This window comes from Panulirus ornatus, chromosome 55 (genome assembly GCF_036320965.1).
Source record: "Panulirus ornatus isolate Po-2019 chromosome 55, ASM3632096v1, whole genome shotgun sequence".
NCBI classification, from domain to species: Eukaryota; Metazoa; Arthropoda; class Malacostraca; order Decapoda; family Palinuridae; genus Panulirus; species Panulirus ornatus.
In genome coordinates, this window is record NC_092278.1 from 35,634,745 (window position 1) to 35,653,985 (window position 19,241).

The 19,241-nt window shown below is 36.6% G+C and overlaps 1 protein-coding gene across 3 annotated transcripts in view; it reads right to left on the bottom strand.

Annotated features, from left to right (window-relative positions):
- Nucleotides 1-3,116: 3,116 nt before the first annotated feature.
- Nucleotides 3,117-19,241, bottom strand: part of LOC139765688 (uncharacterized) — a 40,689-nt gene continuing 24,564 nt past the window's right edge. For all 3 annotated transcript variants that reach the window (XM_071693443.1, XM_071693441.1, XM_071693442.1), the window contains 6 exons: nucleotides 17,963-18,138; nucleotides 16,481-16,622; nucleotides 12,704-12,879; nucleotides 8,786-8,971; nucleotides 6,816-6,998; nucleotides 3,117-5,444 (listed from right to left, as the gene is read on the bottom strand). In XM_071693443.1, coding sequence (XP_071549544.1) covers nucleotides 5,178-5,444; nucleotides 6,816-6,998; nucleotides 8,786-8,971; nucleotides 12,704-12,879; nucleotides 16,481-16,622; nucleotides 17,963-18,138 — 1,130 coding nt within the window. In that variant the 3' untranslated portion in view covers nucleotides 3,117-5,177. The remainder of the gene's footprint in view (nucleotides 5,445-6,815; nucleotides 6,999-8,785; nucleotides 8,972-12,703; nucleotides 12,880-16,480; nucleotides 16,623-17,962; nucleotides 18,139-19,241) is intronic.

Genomic DNA, 19,241 nt, shown 5'->3' on the forward strand with positions numbered 1-19,241 from the left:
CTTTAGTCATACACATCCGGATCGAATAACACCTGTTACATATCGTCGTATCTCAGCCAATCGCGACGTGCAATGCCAATGACGTCATTAGTGTACGTTCACCAATCACGACCGGGAGGTAATGTGTCGTCTCGGTCATTTTATTTGCCAAACTGCTTTCATGAAACGAGCCCCTAATTTAATGAGCTTTCGCTGTATAGACTTTGTATTTACACCAATTCCACATTTAGGAGGTTCTTTTCCTTCTTAGATATATCTGTTTTAGACGTACAATAATAATGCGTTTGAGCAACAACTTACCTTTCCAAGTTTCACTTTGATGGAATTATTCATATCTTCTTTACGTCAGCAGGAAGACGTCTTTCCTTTGTCACGCTGTCAATCCCATACCTTACCATTGGCGATGTATGAATGAACAATGAATACTTTAAAAATAAACTAACTTTTCAAACATTTCAATTGTTTGAAGCTGAAACTTATCAAAATACACTTTGAGTGAAGATACCATGCGATTTTGACATGTATTATCAAACTCTGTTTACCGTAAAGACTATAAGTGGATATTGTTCCGTGTGTATTATACTAGTTCTTGAAAAAGGACGAATAGCGTTATCAAGATAATCTAACTTAACATTGCCAGATGAAACGTGAAAATAAATGTTTACGAGGGAAAATCCACATTGCAGTTTCCTAACCTAACCACTTCGTGAAAAGTTACTGAATATAGAATAAGTGCAAGTAATAATTCTTTTTCAAAAGCATGCTTTACTTATCAATGCAAGACATTAAAGGAAGTAACTTTAGAGTTGCCTGGTATCCAAATACTTTACCTTGTTCAGAGGTAATCTTGAGGGGCCAAAAAATTCCAGAGTATTAATGCTACAACTGACATAAAATATCTAATTTTCTACTTGACTTTAATAGATACAATTCAAAATCCAACCTAAATTGTCACGTATATATATATATATATATATATATATATATATATATATATAGTTTGACATACAATTAAAACATATTTGCTTCTTGACCCCAAAAAACTTCGCACAATTAACGACTTGTTAACCCACTGAGTCATCCAAGAAGATAAAGGCGACGATAACATTTGTTATCTTAGTCAGGCCAGGAAAAATGTTATCAGAGCCGGATGCAGATCAATGGTGACTAACAAAACTTTTGGGGTTCATCGGATAAGAATTATGGGTAAATTACCAGTGAAGTAACTGAAAATGAGTCACAAAACACGCATGGGAACAGCTAGCTACTGGCGGACTTGACCATCATGGTGCTTCGTTCATCTTTCGAACTGTTAAGCGGTGAAATATTACATTCCTACTCTCGTCTTTTCCAATCCCTACAACTTTTTCTATTTTTAAGTCAGGTCTACAAACACCAACGGAGTTCTGATAAATTCATGCATTTTCTTTAATCATTATACGTTTTACTTGAGCCATGTCAGTCACTACAGTAAAAATAAGTGTCTAGCACAAAACCAATAGACTTAGATGAAATATCTACTTTACGACTTTTGAGCACGACGGTACGACTCACGATGTACGACCCTCGGGTATGAAGACTTGACCCTTACATGGTCAAACCAAAAGACCAAACCAACATGATCAAGGTCGTACCGTCATGCAAAGGTCAGTTAGTTATTCAAGCCCAAAGCCTATCGACTGTCAGGGTCATTATGGCCAACAGCATCAGGTTATTACCACTTGTAAAAAAAAAAAAAAAAAAAAAAAAGAACCCTTCCACAGGTGTTCACCACAGTTCAGGAGGCTTGAGTTACCACTTACTCTCAACTGGAGTCTAGTATGGAACCTTGATGCCATTTTGACCACTTTGCAGACTCCAGTCAAAAGCATTTTATTGAATCAAACTTCTAAACTACAACTCCTTCATTAGCTCATCACCTATGTTGCTTCTCTCACCCTCCTTGAGAAATTTAAAGCTGACTTCTGTTCCATGATGTGGTTCCTTGCATGCCTCCTTTGGCAACACGTAGCAGTCCATTACTTTCCACTGACATTGCGTTAATGCTGAAAACGGGAGACCTCTCCAATCTGATTCTCCTTTTCCTTCTCACAGATAAAGCGTGGAACTGAACTCCCTTATGCTTTTTCAAACTCTTTTATGATTTCTCCTCCTTTAAGAGACAGGTTTACCATCACTTGAAGAGGGGATGGCACTTTTTTCAAAGAGAAAAGACTTCAAAATGGCCACTGATGCCCATCATTGGTGTCTTTTTGCAAAGGAAAATTCAGTGATGCTAGTGTTTTACCTTTGCCTCCCACTTTCTTCTACAACTTCTTGATGTGATCACAAAACAATAAGAATACTGCAGAGCTTTTTTGTACTTGCACTGTACAAAGCTTAAGGTTCCTGAACCCTTCTCGTTTGCACTATACACACCCCCTTAGTTTCTTTCATCTTTCTTCCATGTGCCCCTTAAATATCGTTACATATTCAAAGAACATAGCATTCATTGCTCAGCATCATGGGTAGTTAAATATCTCCACCTGCTAAATACCTCCAACCTTTGAGCTAACTCTCCTGAAAATGACAGTATACACTTAAGTAGCAGAAATGACCCTTGTCATATGTTCCACACTCCCATGTGAGGCCCAGCTCTTTCTTGGTCATTTCACCAACATTCAAAGGCTTGAAACTAACTTCCATTACGTGAAAAAATTTAGGAACTACTTTTAATCTTACGTCTTTCAAAGAATGTTTTTTAATGATGTCTGCATGACCTTTTCCTATTTTTAGTTATAAACTATACCACTGTCCACTTAAAGGCTGGAGTATATGCCTTTTGTAACAAAAATTACATTTGTTCCATGGTTCATGAACCTCAGATCTTGAAAATTTGATCATCTAATTTTCTTTTGACCTCTACTAGTTTCCTGTCATTCACTTATGGTTCTCCTTATTCTCATAACTTTCCTGCTTTCTTAAACCACCTCTCCTCTTACCAAAAGGTCGTCTTATCCTTTCATAATGCTACCAAGTTCTTTTGCAAATGCTCAAAAAGTGGTTGAATTTCTCTAAATAATGGATAAAAAGAAGCCTATTCCTTTACTGCTTTTGATTATTATTATGACCAAATTTGAAGCAAACTTAATCCCTTTTATTCTTATCCCTCTTCATTATCACAAAACAAAGTCATTTCCATTGGGGTTTGTGGTCATTACTGGGAACTGTTTCCTCTCACCTGACACCCCTTCTCTCATCATCCTATCTATAATTCGACAGTCACATTTTAGGAAGGTTTGATAAACTAATTTGTAAACATTTTTTCTTGCTAATGAATATGCTCAAGAGCATCTGAGAGAGCATTTGTTGGGTGGGGGAAGTAAAACCACCATATCACCCCAAAATATTGTAACCATGAGTTTGTTTATAGGGATCAGCGACCATACAATAATGTGCCCAGGCCAATGTGGAGGTGAAGTCTCACCAAGCAACCAGCCACCACCATCATTCACTTGTTCCAATCTGCAAAGTGAGGATCTGTGGAACATGATTTAAGTCTGTTAGCTGTGTGCTCACTTATTTGGCCTCAAGAAGTGTTAGATCTGTATTGATATATTTAATAAGTGTTTCATAACACAGATTGTCACTCCATTTTTTTCAGCTTTAATACACCTGGAGACACTATCAACATCAGCCATCATAATATGGTGGCAATCATAAATATTTGCTGAGGATGATGGACCTTTTTAAAGCTTGAGATTTTAACAGTTCCACAACTAATAAACTACTATGCTCCTTTTTTCTTCAAAACTTTTCCCAATACCCATAAGTTGATGGATTTTCAATCTGATGCTGTTTTATCTGATTCTTCTGTAATATTCATTCCTCAAGTTACATTTTCTAAACTCCAAATTTTGAGTCACATAGTGAGAGATTCACGTCATATCTCATCACAATAACCTCTATAATTTTTTCATAAAGATCTGGGTTAGGTGAAGACTGAGTTGATCCCCAGTGCCTCAACAAGGATAAGCCAGCACGAATTGGACAATAAGGATATCATAATTCCCAGCTGGAGGGATGGAGTCAGTCATCACAGTCTCTCCACTATGTAGTTAGAAAGGCTATGTAAAGTCCACTTCTGATTACCCTGAAGACCATCTTTCTACCTGTCCTTACCTCCAATTTATCTAGGCCTTTAAGAGATCATGAAATATAATGATTAATTCTATTGTAGAATCCAAAAACTGTCTTCTATTTTTCAATGTAAGACTTATTTTCTCATTAAGAAAAACAAATGAAGTAGACACTGGAACAAAGATACATTTCTGTTTTTAACTGTACCTCTATCTAAGAACACATAAAGATAATCCAAAAATGCATCATAATGCCACTTGCAACATAAAATACCTAAGTAATAATCCTTTTCAGTCGCTGTAATTCTGAAAATTTGCACGTCTCCAGTTACTCTCCCTTGTTTGGAATTGGCTATGGTGAACCACATATATATGATTTCTTTTTATCATAGATACAACCAATAATTCCATTACCCAAAGGTCTTGGAGTAAAGTACAAAGTTTTGCTGTGAGGGATGTCACCCTATTCCCTTGAGAATTGTATCTTTTTATAATAATTCTAGGTGAAAAAGAGTCTTGAGAATGTGGATAAGTTTTCCTTTCATTGGGGAATGCTGCTACATAAATTAGCAATCTTACTAACAAAAATAAATTTTCAGTCACAGAAGTTTCAGTAGGTTTTACTCTTTTAAAAGTAATCTACATAAAAATCTAAATTAACCACTAAAAGGTACTGTATTAGCAGAGTACACAGTAAATTCCCCTGAAGAGAAAATACATGGCATATCATTTTACTGTATTCTCCTGAATAATTCTGTGCCACTGTTAGCTTCTACACATGTTTATATATACACATGTATATACAAGTGTATGTGGGTGAGTTGGGCCATTCTTTTGTGTGTTTCCTTGCGCTACCTCGCTAACGTGGGAGACAGCGACATAGTATAATAAATAAATAAAAAAATATTGCTCTTTAACTTGAGTTGAATCGCCTTTGTATATCAATACTTTTTAATGGTTTCTATTACAATCATTGTCAAAGTCTTCATATAGTAGTACTGATATCAAGATTCTGGAACTCTGAGAATCAACTGTAAAGACTCATTTACTTTCAGTAATTCACTCAACAGCCAAATTACCCATATGTTCTGATGCTTCTCCTGCTAGTGCAAGTTCTTCATGCTGGTTTTCAACACAGTCTTTAGCAGTGTCTTCATCTTGTGGTGATGGTGTACAGAGATCCACTGAATCTGAGAAATAAGTGTGTAGAATCTCAATCGCCTTATCTGCAACACATGTGTCTTTATGAGTTTGATAGGCTTCCAGTGTGTCCAACCCACCATACTCCTCTATCAAGACCTTGATTTCATTCACATCATCTGAATTCTGAAATTGATATCAAAGTATTAAGCAAAGATTATGCTTATGACATTCTGTGTGAAATAAGAGAAACCATTTACTTGACATACTTACAATACTGTACTATTTACATGCTTACATTTACAATACTGTTCTATCTATCTCTCAATATCTCTGATGCCTGTTCTCCCAGGAATTTCCTTAAGGGGGTGGCCACAGCAAGTCTCCATAACTGGTGAATTCCAGTGCCACTTCTTAACCTTTAGTGCCTCACCCTTAACAGGATACTGGCAGAGGGTAACTCAAGCACAGAAAATTTCGTAATTGACCATGATACAGTTTCTGGAATGAAAAGCATTGCACCTGTACTTGGCAAAAGATTACACGAGATTTGTAATATTAGACAGCCACTGTAATCTCACTGAGTTTGTTTCACTGATCTACTCCTTAGGAGGAGAGATTCAGTGGACTCCTCACTATAACCTTTACCTGCAGGTTGTGGGAGAGGTGCAAATGGAGATCTCAGTTATTTGTATATCTAGTATCACAGAAACAAGAATCATTTATTAATAAAACCAACAAAAAAGTTCCTTTTTAAGCTTATACATGGAATATGTGGCATAGAGATGACATAACTATACAGAATGAATTCTGAGAAATGCTTGGGTAATGTAATTCTTTATGAGTAAGAAAAGTGAATATTAGAGGATAAATATGATTAATATCATTACTTCATCAAAGATAGATGAGAGGAGGTGGGATGAATATGGTAGGATGTGACTGTGTTATGCTTAGTAAAGCAGAGAAAGGGATAAGGTCATTTGCATGTCTAGTGATTGCTCTTAATTCCTAAAGTGATAATTTGGCAACAATAGGAGTCATAGAATTATATCTTAAATCACAGGGAATTGAGGCTACTTGCCTTTTTTGTTCTTAACTTGTGTTTGAAAGGCAGATTAGACAAGCCTGTTCTAGCTCCAGCTAGAACAAGCTGTACTTTGCTAAATGTTTTCTGCAATCAATATCATACTTTCAACAGACTTTGCCTATTCAATTGAGCATTTTTTCCCAAAAAATCTTAACCAAGACATGGTCATAAAAAAGTGTGTAAGATAAATTACCAACAAACTATTCATTACTTCCTCAAATAAGCAGATAAACAACTAGAGTAATGATTGAAAGGTATATGTAAAATAACCTAAAACAGTGGTAATCTCTTCAGCCAAAAGGATAAATAAGTTATAACTGGGACCCTAAGGTCACCAGGCACAGAAATAGCTACAAGATAAGATCCTTTATCCTAACTTAAATAATGTGTCAGAGGAATACCTACAAAGTTCACCCTGAGAATATTCATGATTTCCTGAACACTCAGATGACCATATTCTTTCAGTTTACCTTCAAAATGTTCCCGATAGCTTCGACACCTAACAATGCCAGTCTTGTATCTGCTGTGTTCATTGTGGAAACGAGCTGTTGCAACCCTCCTGCAGATACCAAAAACTTGATCTGTGCTTCAGTTCCTCCATATGTCATGTTAGTCAGAGCCCAAGTGGCCTCCTTCCTAACAGAGAATTCAGCCTGAAGATGAAAATATATGGTCATGTGCACTAATTGACAGTCATCCTGAAAGAAATAAATCATAAATTTTGTTGTATCAGACTTACATCTGTAACTTTCATACTGCCTCATGTGCACTAATTGACAGTCATCCTGAATGAAATAAATCAAATTTTGTTGTATCAGACTTACAACTGTAACTTTAATACTGACAAATTCAAGAGGTACACAACAGCCAATTTGCTCTGGTTCAAGCTTGGACCAACAACATTTGGAATAAGGCTGTCTGAACATGAGCTACACCATCTTTAGGTGACTTACTTTCACACTTATTAGAATATGAGTACAGTTGTTTAAAATCAAACGATTACATGAGAGTAAACAGACTGAGATTGTGAATGAGAAGCAAAGGAAATGAATCTTCAAGCCATCATGAAGGAGCTCTAGGATGGTGATCAACCAACACAAAGTAAGGTTAAGGTGATGCTAAGGTACTTAGAGACAGATTTAGAACCAAAAGGATATATAACCATACAGTGCTATAAAAAGGATGGAGTGCGTGCAGCATCTTAGAATGGGGAAACAGTAACCTAGTTGAATTCCATGGTGCTAAAAAGCAATTTCATCCTATATAGTACAATATCTATTTCTAAGGATCATTAATTTCCCCTCTCCTCATTTTCAGAATACCACAATTCAATCCTGTAATGACATAAGCATGCTAGGCATAACCAAATCCTCCACTCTATCCTGGAAACCCCACATAATCATCACCATGTCTGTTTCCCAAGAGGTAGGGGTACTGCATAGGTGCCACAGATGAGGGCAGCTATTTCATACCACTAGGTATTTCATTCACCCTAGTATAGAATATTGTTCATATATCAAGGGTGGTTCCTTGTCTATTTCTAAAATAGTAAGTGTGGAATCATTCCCTCTGTATTCCCTGCTATACCAAATCTCTCAAATACCCCATCGTTACTTTCTTCACTCCATCCAGTCATACCAAATGTTCCCTCAAATAACTCATTTCCACAGTCCAAGACCCATACTATAGGTTAGGGGTGGGAAGACTATGCTGTCCCCTAATCCTTTCTTTACTTCCATACTTACACCTCTAGCCTTCAGTATCTTATTAAGGGACCCAGTGACTCTTCTACCCTGTACAACTCACTCCTTTACCTCTCCTATCATATTACCAAACTTACCCAAGATACCTCCCAAATACTTAAATTCTGTCAATTCTTCCAGTCTTTCCCCCATATCTATAACATAGTTTAGCACATTTTCTTCTCTCAGTCTATAAAATGATCTATAACCACTTATTTGTAATCCATTATCATTGTCCATCTTCTTATATCCAATCTATTGTATCTTTAAACAGAGGTAAATGCTGGGTTTAATACTCAAAAGTACACCATTTCCAATTAAAATCTATATTTTTGATGTGCTTGGAAGCTTGTTCATCTTTTTCCAACAGTTCTAAAATCATCACTGTATCAGTAAATGCACCTGAAACTGCTAATAATGTTTCTTATGCATAAATCCTGCTCTTTTGCATCTCAAAAGATCATGTTTGCAAAGATGAGAGTTTCTTTTGACAAATAACAACTTATTACAAATCCTAAAACATTGTACAAACAATGAAGAAAATCAAAATGCAGAACATACATTACTGACAATGTAGATAAACCTTATTCTTTCTCATAAGGTAAAGATACAAGAATATGGAAAACATACTGCTGAAATTTTCATACAAGGTTTCAAAAACTTCAAAAGAATTTTGAACAGTAAAGGATTTGGCTTACCTTCTGAACAGATTCCACAAGTGCTGGTATGATGCCTTCATCTATGACTTTCTGTATTTGAACAGGAGTACCAGCAAGGATATTGGACAAGCTCCAAGCTGCCTCCCTTTTAATGATGTCATTGTCAGAGTCAACAAGAAGCTGATGGAATATTGGCAAGACCCCAGCATCAAGGGCAACATCTGTCTATAAAGATGAGATGGAAGGGGACATTAGAGCACAGGAGGAATCCTGAAACAGGAGTCATCTTGAAAACAAGTTTTCACTTCAAATGACTAATCTCTATCCTATGATACAAAATCAAACACAAGAGCATATGCTATGGCTAAGCTGTTGATTACAATAATGTAATATACTGTTTTATTAACTAGAAACCATACTAAATACAAGGGTCATGCCCTACAATAAACCCCAGAACCCTATTACTAAAAAACAAAATCATATATCTGTATGAAAATATACACATACATAATACATATGAGATGGTCATTGCACATCTCAGCAGATAATCTGGTTTCAAGTGATGACAATTTTTTTTCTAAACTTGGCTAATTTTCTGCAGAACAAACAATATCAAGCACACAGTATTCAAGAATTAGGCAATCATCAAGTACTTTTTCATGCTCTAAATCAATCATGTATGTAAGTTTCTAAATCAATCATGTATGTAAGTTTTCAAATATCTGTGTATGGTACTAAACATAGCATTACAACAATATCTGGGCAAACACTTGGTGCCTAGATTAAATAAATCAAGAACTCTTACTTATACTAGGTATGAAAAAAAAGTCAATACATTATCTACAGAGTACCAAACCTACAACTCTTCAACACAAAATTAAACTAATTATGTGACAGAAGACTCATCTACCTGCTCCAGTATATAGTATCATGAAACTTTTAGCATATACACCACATGATATATATGACTTCTCACAGTTAATGACTAACTGGATCACTCATTTTTCCAGTACATACAAAAACACAGAACTTAATAAAAATCATCAGCACCATCGTGATTACACGGAAAATAAAATCCAATTCAAAACTCCTTTTAACAACTTAAATTATCAAGCAGCTTGTCTGCTTCAAATCATCACAAGATAGTTTATGGATGCCACTAATTCTCCTTTCTAGAACCAAAATAAAAAAATTCAAAATACCCTGGCTAAGGTCCTAAGTATATTTTGAAAACAGGTTCAACAAAGTATTATATTAATATCAATGGCAACTTTTCTCAAGACAAGGGAAAGTTTCTTTAATTCAGTGGGGGTTACTTTAGTTTTAATGGACATTTTTCTCAAGTCCACAAGGAATAATGTGTCATTAGTAATATAAATAATTCTGAAGACAACATAAAAAGATTCAAGATCACAATAAGAATAAGAGTAGTGTCAATACTGTTTAATAATTCCCATAGTGTATCAAAATTATGTTTGAATGTTAAGGCAAAAATGACTAGGAGCTTACAAACTGGCTGGTATTTTTTCAATATGAACATACATAAGGTTAGACACAGTGCTACTTCTACTAAAGTATTCAATTTCAATAAACCTCAAGTATCCACACATTTTCATGGTGGTGATGGTGGGGTAAGGACAGTTATAAGATCAACAGTGCAAGACCCATGAGTTATGTTCGCAACTGTAACTGGCAGAGGTGCTTGCAGATCATAGGTTTAACCATTTGATCAATCATCCACTATATTCATCAAAGCTTACAATAGTTTGAAATATATTCTATACTCCAGTTTATACCTGATTATCATAAGGTAGCCATAACTGCTTTGTTCACTATGAGAGAAAAAGGGTGAAAAATATCACTATTTTGCTACTTGAAAAAATCCCATCCAGAACTAGAAAGAGGATTCTTGTGGAGAGTATAAAGTATTCAGGAGGGTAGCAAACATTCCTTCTTTGATCACATTTGAAACATACTGCAATGAATGCATCAATAGTGTGGTTGCTAAACAATATTTGTATTGTCTTTAAAACCATCCATCATTAGTTCATGACTTTCATGGAATACCAGATCAATCTATGACAAACTGTTAATCCTCTTCCAGAAATTCATTCAGTTTCCCTGGAAACTTATTTGTTATCAATTAAAATCAGTTTAAATTTTATATTACAAATAGAACCTTGTTCAACCACAGGAGAAACCTAAAACACATAATGATGATGCTGTGGAGCTTGCCTTCATAATGCATATGACACTACAGTCCCACTGGTGCAAGTATAACTGATCTAAAAATACTGAAAGATAGTGATGCATGACTTCTGGAAATAATATAATTCAATCAAGTATTCTGCAGTTGGCTACTTGTCTAATTAGGCAACCATTTACAAGCACGTTGGTTTATATTATTCATTCAATTGATCCTTCTGTCTGACCCTAATCAATGGCATGAACCCCTGTGTCTGACATTTCACATCTGTGGTAATTGAGGAAAAAGCACTTTATTTTCTTTATTTTATTTCTTTTTTCCCAAAGAAGGAACAGAGAAGGGGGCCAGATGAGGATATTCCCAGTCCCCTGTTCTTAGCGCTACCTCGCTGATGCGAGAAATGGCGAATAGTATGAAAGAAAAAAGAAAAGAAGAATCTCTCTTACCCTCTCATTACTTACTCGATCAAACCACCTCACACCACATACTGTCCTCAAACATTTCATTTCCAACACATCCACCCTCCTCCGCACAACCCTATCCATAGCCCATACCTTGCAACCATATAACATTGTTGGAACTACTATTCCTTCAAACATACCCATTTTTGCTCTTCGAGATAATGTTCTCGCCTTCCACACATTCTTCAATGCTCTCAGAACCTTCGCCCCATCACCCACCCTGTGACTCCCTTCTGCTTCCATGGTTCCATTTACTGATAAATCCACTCCCACATATCTGAAACACTTCACTTCCTCCAGTTTTTCTCCATTTAAACTTACCTCCCAATTAACTTGTCCCTCAACCCTACTGAACCTAATAACCTCACTCTTTTTCACATTTACACGCAGTTTTCTTCTTTCACACCCTTTACCAAACTCAGCCATCAACTTCTGCAGTTTCTCACCTGAATCAGCCACCAGTGCTGTATCATCAGTGAACAATAACTGACTCACTTTTCATCCACAACAGACTGCATACTTGCCCCTCTATCTACAACTCTAGCATTCACCTCCCTAACAACTCCATCCATAAACAAATAAAACTACCATGGAGACATCATGCACCCCTATCGCAAACCAACATTCACTGGGAACCAATCACTTTCCTCTTTTCCTACTCTTACACATGCCTTACATCCTTGATAAAAAACTTTTCACTGCTTCTAGCAACTTACCTCTCATTCCATATACTCATAATACCTTCCACAGAGCATCTCTATCAACTCCTTCAAATGCCTTCTGCAGATCCATAAATGCTACATACAAATCCATCTGTTTTTCTAAGTATTTCTCACATACATTCTTCAAAGCAAACACCAGATCCACACATCCTCTACCACTTCTGAAACCACACTGCTCTTCCCGTCTGATGTTCTGTACATGCCTTAACCCTCTCAATTAATACCCTCCCATATAATTTCCCAGGAATACTCAACAAACTTATTCCTCTGTAATATGAACACTCACCTTTATCCCCTTTGCCTTTGTACAATGGCACTATGCAAGTATAATAAATAAAATAAATAAAAAACTTCAACCTTCAAGAGGAAAATTCCTATATCTGACATCACAAGTCTGTTTACTGGCATAAGACAATAAAAGGGGGTATCATTCTGATTGTTTGCCCATGTAAAAAATCAAGATGTTTACTGCAAATAAAATCAGTATTCTACAGAGCCTAGACTTTAAAATCCCTGGTTGCTACGCTGGATATGACTCTAAATTAAACATAACAAGAACAGTCAATACCTGAGCATCTGAACCAGTAATGATGTTGCCCAAAGCTCTAACTGCTGCCTTCTGGACCTTTTGATCATGTGATTGCAAGTGTTGGACCAGCATAGGTAAAATGCCAGCATCCACCACCTGCTGGATGTAGACATCTCCCATGTCGATGTAATAGCTCAATGCCCAAATGGCATCCACTGGGGCAAAAGAATATTTATGGTGAGTATATGAGATTTTCAATAGTGTTAGTAATATTTATGGTGAGTTTATGAGATTTTCAATAGTGTTAGTGACTGAAAAACCATAGTGGATCATATAATTACTACTTGGAAAGAACAATAGGAAATCAGGAAGGAAGAGCCCTCTTAAAAAATTTTGTCTCTTATTTCTGAAACATGTAATCTCCACACTGGCAGCATGGTCCTCTAGTGGCCCGCTAGAGATACATAAATTATCAGAACCTTATAAACATCATGGCTTTCCACTATATAATCCCCTAAGGATATCTTTCTCTCCTCAACATGATTCTTTGCCTTCACCCTCAGGCAACTTCATCCACTGTTCTTTGATGACTTTCGTGAATAAACATTGTTAATTAAGGGTACGAGTGAAAGAATTATTCAATTTAGAAAGACTAATGTCTGCACTAGGAAGGAAGGAAGGGGCAAAGAACATATCCTTTCTATCCCTTTCTGCCTGAGTAGCTGGACCTAAAAAGAAAATTACAAATTATATAATCTACCTTTTCAAACAAACTATGTTCTTCATAGGTCAGTCTATCACTGAAAAATGAACTCAACTCCCTGAGTGATATACCCATCCTAAATAACCAAGGAAAATGTAACTCACAGCTAGCCATTAGAATGATTCTGAGCACTAAAAGAGCAATAATGAACATAATCAGCCACTTTGAAGATTGTTTTGTAACAATTGCAAGGCAGAAATTAATTTTTGTATGAAAATCGTATTTTCTTTACTTGTCAACAATTAAAGGATGTATGAAACAGAAGACTGTTTACGCACGGACTTGGACACCAAACATCTACTCTACATCCATGTCTCTGACCAGCAGGAATCACTATTTCCAGGGAGGTATGATTATTCATGTACTGAACTTGTGTCAAATTTTAGTTTACTAAAAACTACTCAACAGGAATCTAGATTTGAATATGTCAGTCTTTAGGCATTACTGGACAACCCTCTGCATGTGGCTGCACCATAGATGTAAAATCGCCTAAGGCAAAGCTGTATCATCATCAGTGGACAATGAGGAGTAGTCATGTTGAGAAGTATTTCATCCTCATAGATGATGGAGCTCTATAAGAGGGGGTTCTAGGTTTGTATAATAATAAATATATCAGTCCCCATTTAAGTCGGCCCAACTGAATTCTGACACATGAAAGATAAGTCTTAGTTAAAACATGTGCCTGTATTGCATATGAAGTGGCTAGATTGAGAATATAAATCAATTAGCTATGTGAACAATGCTGTTTACAAATCAGATGGCCCCAGCAGTATAAGACATAAAATCATAAAGCTTATGACAGTTTACGAGGACATGTGAAAAGAGAAAGATGAGAGGACATGTGAAGAAAAGTATGATAATAATGTGCAACAAGGCATTGAAACTGTATAGTTTGAGGGCAAGTTTAAATAAGGAGGACCTGAAGGAAGTGCAGCATTTTAAGTGCATGAAAGTTGACAAAGGGTGGGAAAGGGGGCTATGGTTCTGAGTGCATTAGGGAGCAGGTGCAAGAAGTCAATGATTATCAAAGCAAAGCTGATACAGCAGTCCTGACTGTGTTGTACGACTGTGAGTCGGGGCTGTGAGAGCAGAAAAAAGGCCATGCTGAAAATGAACTTTACAAGGACAATATATGGTAAGAGATGCGTTGGTCAGGCAAAGAATTCCAGTGGTAGTAAATATTGTTTGAATGAGAAAGGTGACCAGGGTTTGCTATAATTATTTGGACATATGAAAAGGATGAACAAAGAAAGACTAAAGACTGACTAAAAAGTTCTGTGAGTCAGATGTGTAGGGAGCAAATTGTTGAGGGAGATCAAGAAGGGGAAGTAAGGATGGAGTTAAGGAGGCTTTAAGGTATCAGAGCCTGAAAACTCATGAGTGTAAGAAGCATGTATGAGACAGAAATGGTATATGAGGTGTCAGAGTAAACCATAGAATGATCAGTTGGGCTTGGCTATGGATTGTAGTCCGTGGTTTGAGTATGTTGAGGATGTCCATTTGTTCCTGACAATACCTTGCTAAGCTAGGAAAAAACAATAAGGTACTAAAAAATAAAAAAATGACATAATTTTCTTAACCTTGAAATATTTCAATATGAAAACCCTGTCAGAAAACACTATAAAGTCTATCATATAAGCAATTAGATGTCTGATGTAGTGTTTGGAGGCAAGGGGTGACACACAGTGGTCCATCTCAGCTGGGACAAGACCTGCTTTCTCTTCAGAATGCAGTGCAGCCAGTGTGATAATACCAGCCCATCCTCTATCAACAAACACCACTCATTATCAGAATCCAGCTATAATAAAAAGAATTCCTTAATTCATTGCAAACTTTTTTGGAATATGAATCTGATTCACTTTGGTGCTGTCAAGTTACAGAATATGAAATTGCATCCCCACAATGGGTTTACTTGGATTTAAACCTTTCAAGGTACAAGGAACTCGAGTTGACTAACCATTTACAAGACCACTTAGCCAAAAATACTTAGGATAATCAGGGAGGTAGTTAATGCTATTGACCCACAGGCTCTACAAACTGTTCTTTTGGGGACTAAAAACACCTTAGAATAGACTTTGCATACTTAGGCTCCCATCCATTTTCTATATACCCTAAATAGTAGCCTATGCAATATAACATTTTTGAAAAATTTGTTGCTTGTTTATTTTCTATTTCAATGAATATCATGAGAAAACTTAAAAACTCTGGTCTTCCCATTACCTTAAAATGTAGAACAAAACTTATTTTTCATACATCTAACTGTTTTTCCAAGTTTTGCAAGGCAGCATCAGAAATAGATGAACAAAAGCTTCATTTGTACACATCCAGTGTCTAATGTCTAGTGTACCTAAACTAAAGTCTATCATCTACAACCAAGCTCCACAAACTATTCTACTGCTCTTGTGAACTGGCTCAGCCCATCAACAGCATGTCGCCCTCCACATATCGATGTTTCTATTCAATGCATACCTCTCATCCTCACAAATGTTTAGATCCCAATACTTCCTTCTCCTCCTCCTTGGTCTCTCTCCACACCTTATGGAACAAATACATACAGGAAATTACACATAAAATCTCACTCAATTATTCTGATGGTTTTGGGGATTTTTTTCAATGGAGTCCTTTGATGATCTGCACAGGTTATAAATAAAGATCCACATTCACAAATTACATAAGGTAACCATATCCTTGATGACCCACACTCACAGACTTAGATAAATAGTTCCTACATTCAATATGACCTACATCTACATTCACCAAACTTTGCAAACCCATAGAACACATCTTCATTCTAAGCAATGCTTCTCCTATCCATCATGATCTACCAGAAGCTAAATACAAAAGGCACTGTATCCAAAATCATTCATGTCCACACAAAATACTTTTCCATTATACACTATGCTGTGAATCCTTGCTGGCAAAAACTATATATTGTAGTTGCCACATCACCATGACCCATATCCACAAATGGGAGTACCCACTAGCATAATAATTCATATCCTCATATAACAGTATTTTCCACACAAACAATTCAAATGGACTTCTACACTCACCAAGCATAACAAGGTCTTGACGAGTCAGAAGGTGTTCCTTCATGGCTTGAAGGACAAGGAGTTTTTCCTCCTCTGCCATCTCTAGGTCTTTACTTCGGAATATGTTGCATAGCATCCATGATAAATGATTGAGGAGGGAGGTCTGCCAAATATGAGATGGGCATGTGTTAAGCTGTTAGCAATAATCTTTCTAGACAGGATTTGGGTAAAAGAGTATTTTCCAATCATGCATCTTTATACCAAATACAGACAAAACTTAGTTGTTTTGCATATATATACTGAAAACACACCACCAACTTATATGTTTAATGTCTGTTATGTTGATGTGAGGTTACAGAATAATTTCAGTTTCACCTTCGCTGTTTAACAATAAGACTATTTTCTTGAAGGAAAGATATGCACAATATCACAATTTGTGAATGCCAGGAGAAATGCAAGATTCTTCATTGGTATTTCCTGAGTCCCATTTAGAGGCTATTCCAATTACCTGTGGTTCTCTTATCTGAACGAAAATTTGTTTAAAGCAATGAATCATTCTCATATTCTGCATGCCCATTCTTCCTTTTTCCCTTTTACCAATAATTCTCATTTTCCTCAGTATTCCCAGTTACCTAGAACATCCAATTGTAAGTATTTGCCATACCCAATTCATAGAAAGTTCACAAATCACCTTCATCACTAATTGCATTTATCATTACTTCCTATGCCCTAATTACCAACATTATCCAGTTACAGACACTGCTCAATTCCAGGCTACCAACATTGTTCCCAAAAGTTCTTATGTTCCCATTACCAACAGTGCCATGTTCTCAGTAGTTCCAAATCCTTAGTCTTAAGCTCCAATTACCTGTCATACTTCAGTTCCTCTTACCAGTAAGCTTGCCATTATCAGGTGAACAAGTCTCAGCTACCAATTAAGGGACATTCCCAGTGAACAGTGATTCCTAAGTCTCCATCTGGATGCAGTTTTCAGTTACCCATAATTCCTAAGTCTTCATAACTAGTCATCTTCAGTTACTTGTTACAGGCAGCTTTCATGACCCAATATGAAACTGTTTTTTACTGACATTAAAAATTTTCAATTTCTAGCAAGTCTTCAGTACCAGTTACTAGTAATCCAAAGCCATCAAAAGCTCCTGTGCCTCAGCTTCAAGTACTTCCATGGTATCATCAACTTCCAAGTTTCAGTTACCAGCAAGTTCCAGCTACTAGTAGCTGAACTAGCAAAATTTACCAGTGGTTTGATATTACCAAGAGTTAACACTTAGGCCCTGTTCTTGTTCCTCAGTTACTAAGGGCTCTCATATCTCAGTAGCAGGAGTATAAAAAGGGCTCAATTTACAGTAGTTTCCAAAAATTAAGGTTCAAAATTACTATCATATTATGATTTCAGCAGTTGCTATTTACTGTGGACCCCCAAAGCCAATACCCCACTATTGCCCATTTTCTTTCAGCTGCATGTAATTTCCAGGCCCTAGTTACCGGACTATCCTTTGTGATGAGAGCCATTAAGGGTTTAACAACTCCAGCAGCCACCACTCTGTTCCTTAGCGCTAGCCCATCCCCTGCCATGTTGCCTAAGGCCCAAACCACCTGCTCTTGAACCTTGGCATCATTCATGTAGAGCAGTTGCACCATAGCTTCAATAATGCCTCGGTCTGTAAGGAGAAAAAAATGAAGGAGGATGACAAAGGGAGGTACAATTATGGAAGGCTGAGATGGCAGGAAAGATAAGGGAAATAGTTTGAGGGGAAACAAGTAGGGAGGGAAAGAAAGATAGAAAAATACATACAAGAAGAAACATAAAAGTGGTAAAATAGTATAACATAAGAATGAAAAACGAGTGAGATATGAAAGTAATGTAACAAAAGTTTTAAAACAAAATTCATATTTACTATTACTTTTGCCATATTTGGTAAACATCTGTATCATTACAGAAGTGGTAGGGAAGAAGGCTGATGGAACAAGAAATACAAAGGAGAAATGGGGGTTTAAAAAATGATATCTAAGAATGGCAGAGAAGTGAGCGAGTGCTCAAAGTCAAAGGAAAGAACCTACTAACTGATGACAGTACCTCTGCAAAAGGCGTTCAAGCTTTAATGGTACCTGTGTTCCAGAAAACTAGGTGAGTCTTTGGACAAAAAGCCTCCTTACCTAACTTAAAGATAATGATATAAAGGACAATTTTACTATAAATAGTGACAGTGCTACCGTGAATGGTGGATGTCAGCCACCTACTACAACTACTGTGATATTCTGCCATCACTGCTAACTTTTGATAAAATGCTATAACTAAAACCATACCTGCCACATCTTTTAACATCACAACTGTCCATACACTGCTAGTGCCATCCGCAGTATCACCATCCTAACATCATACTCCTCAAGTTTTGACACCCAGACCCTAACATCACCACCTTACTCTATGATTACCACCTACTACCATTGCCACTTTCTGACACCTACATTACATCTAACCTTTTTTAACCATCAATTTTTGACACCATTACCACATTCACCACTAATGCAATCTTCTGTCACCATCATCAACACTTAATAAAATCACCAACATCTTTCAGTATCATTGTGTTTCTCACCATTTTTAGATAATCTTATTTTGTCATCAGTATCACATTCTGATGACAAAGATGCCATTTTCTGACAATGCATCCATCATCTGTAGCATGTTCAGTATCCCATAGCATCAATAAGCATTCCTGTATGACCCCTGATACCACTAATATCATGGCTTTTAAAATCA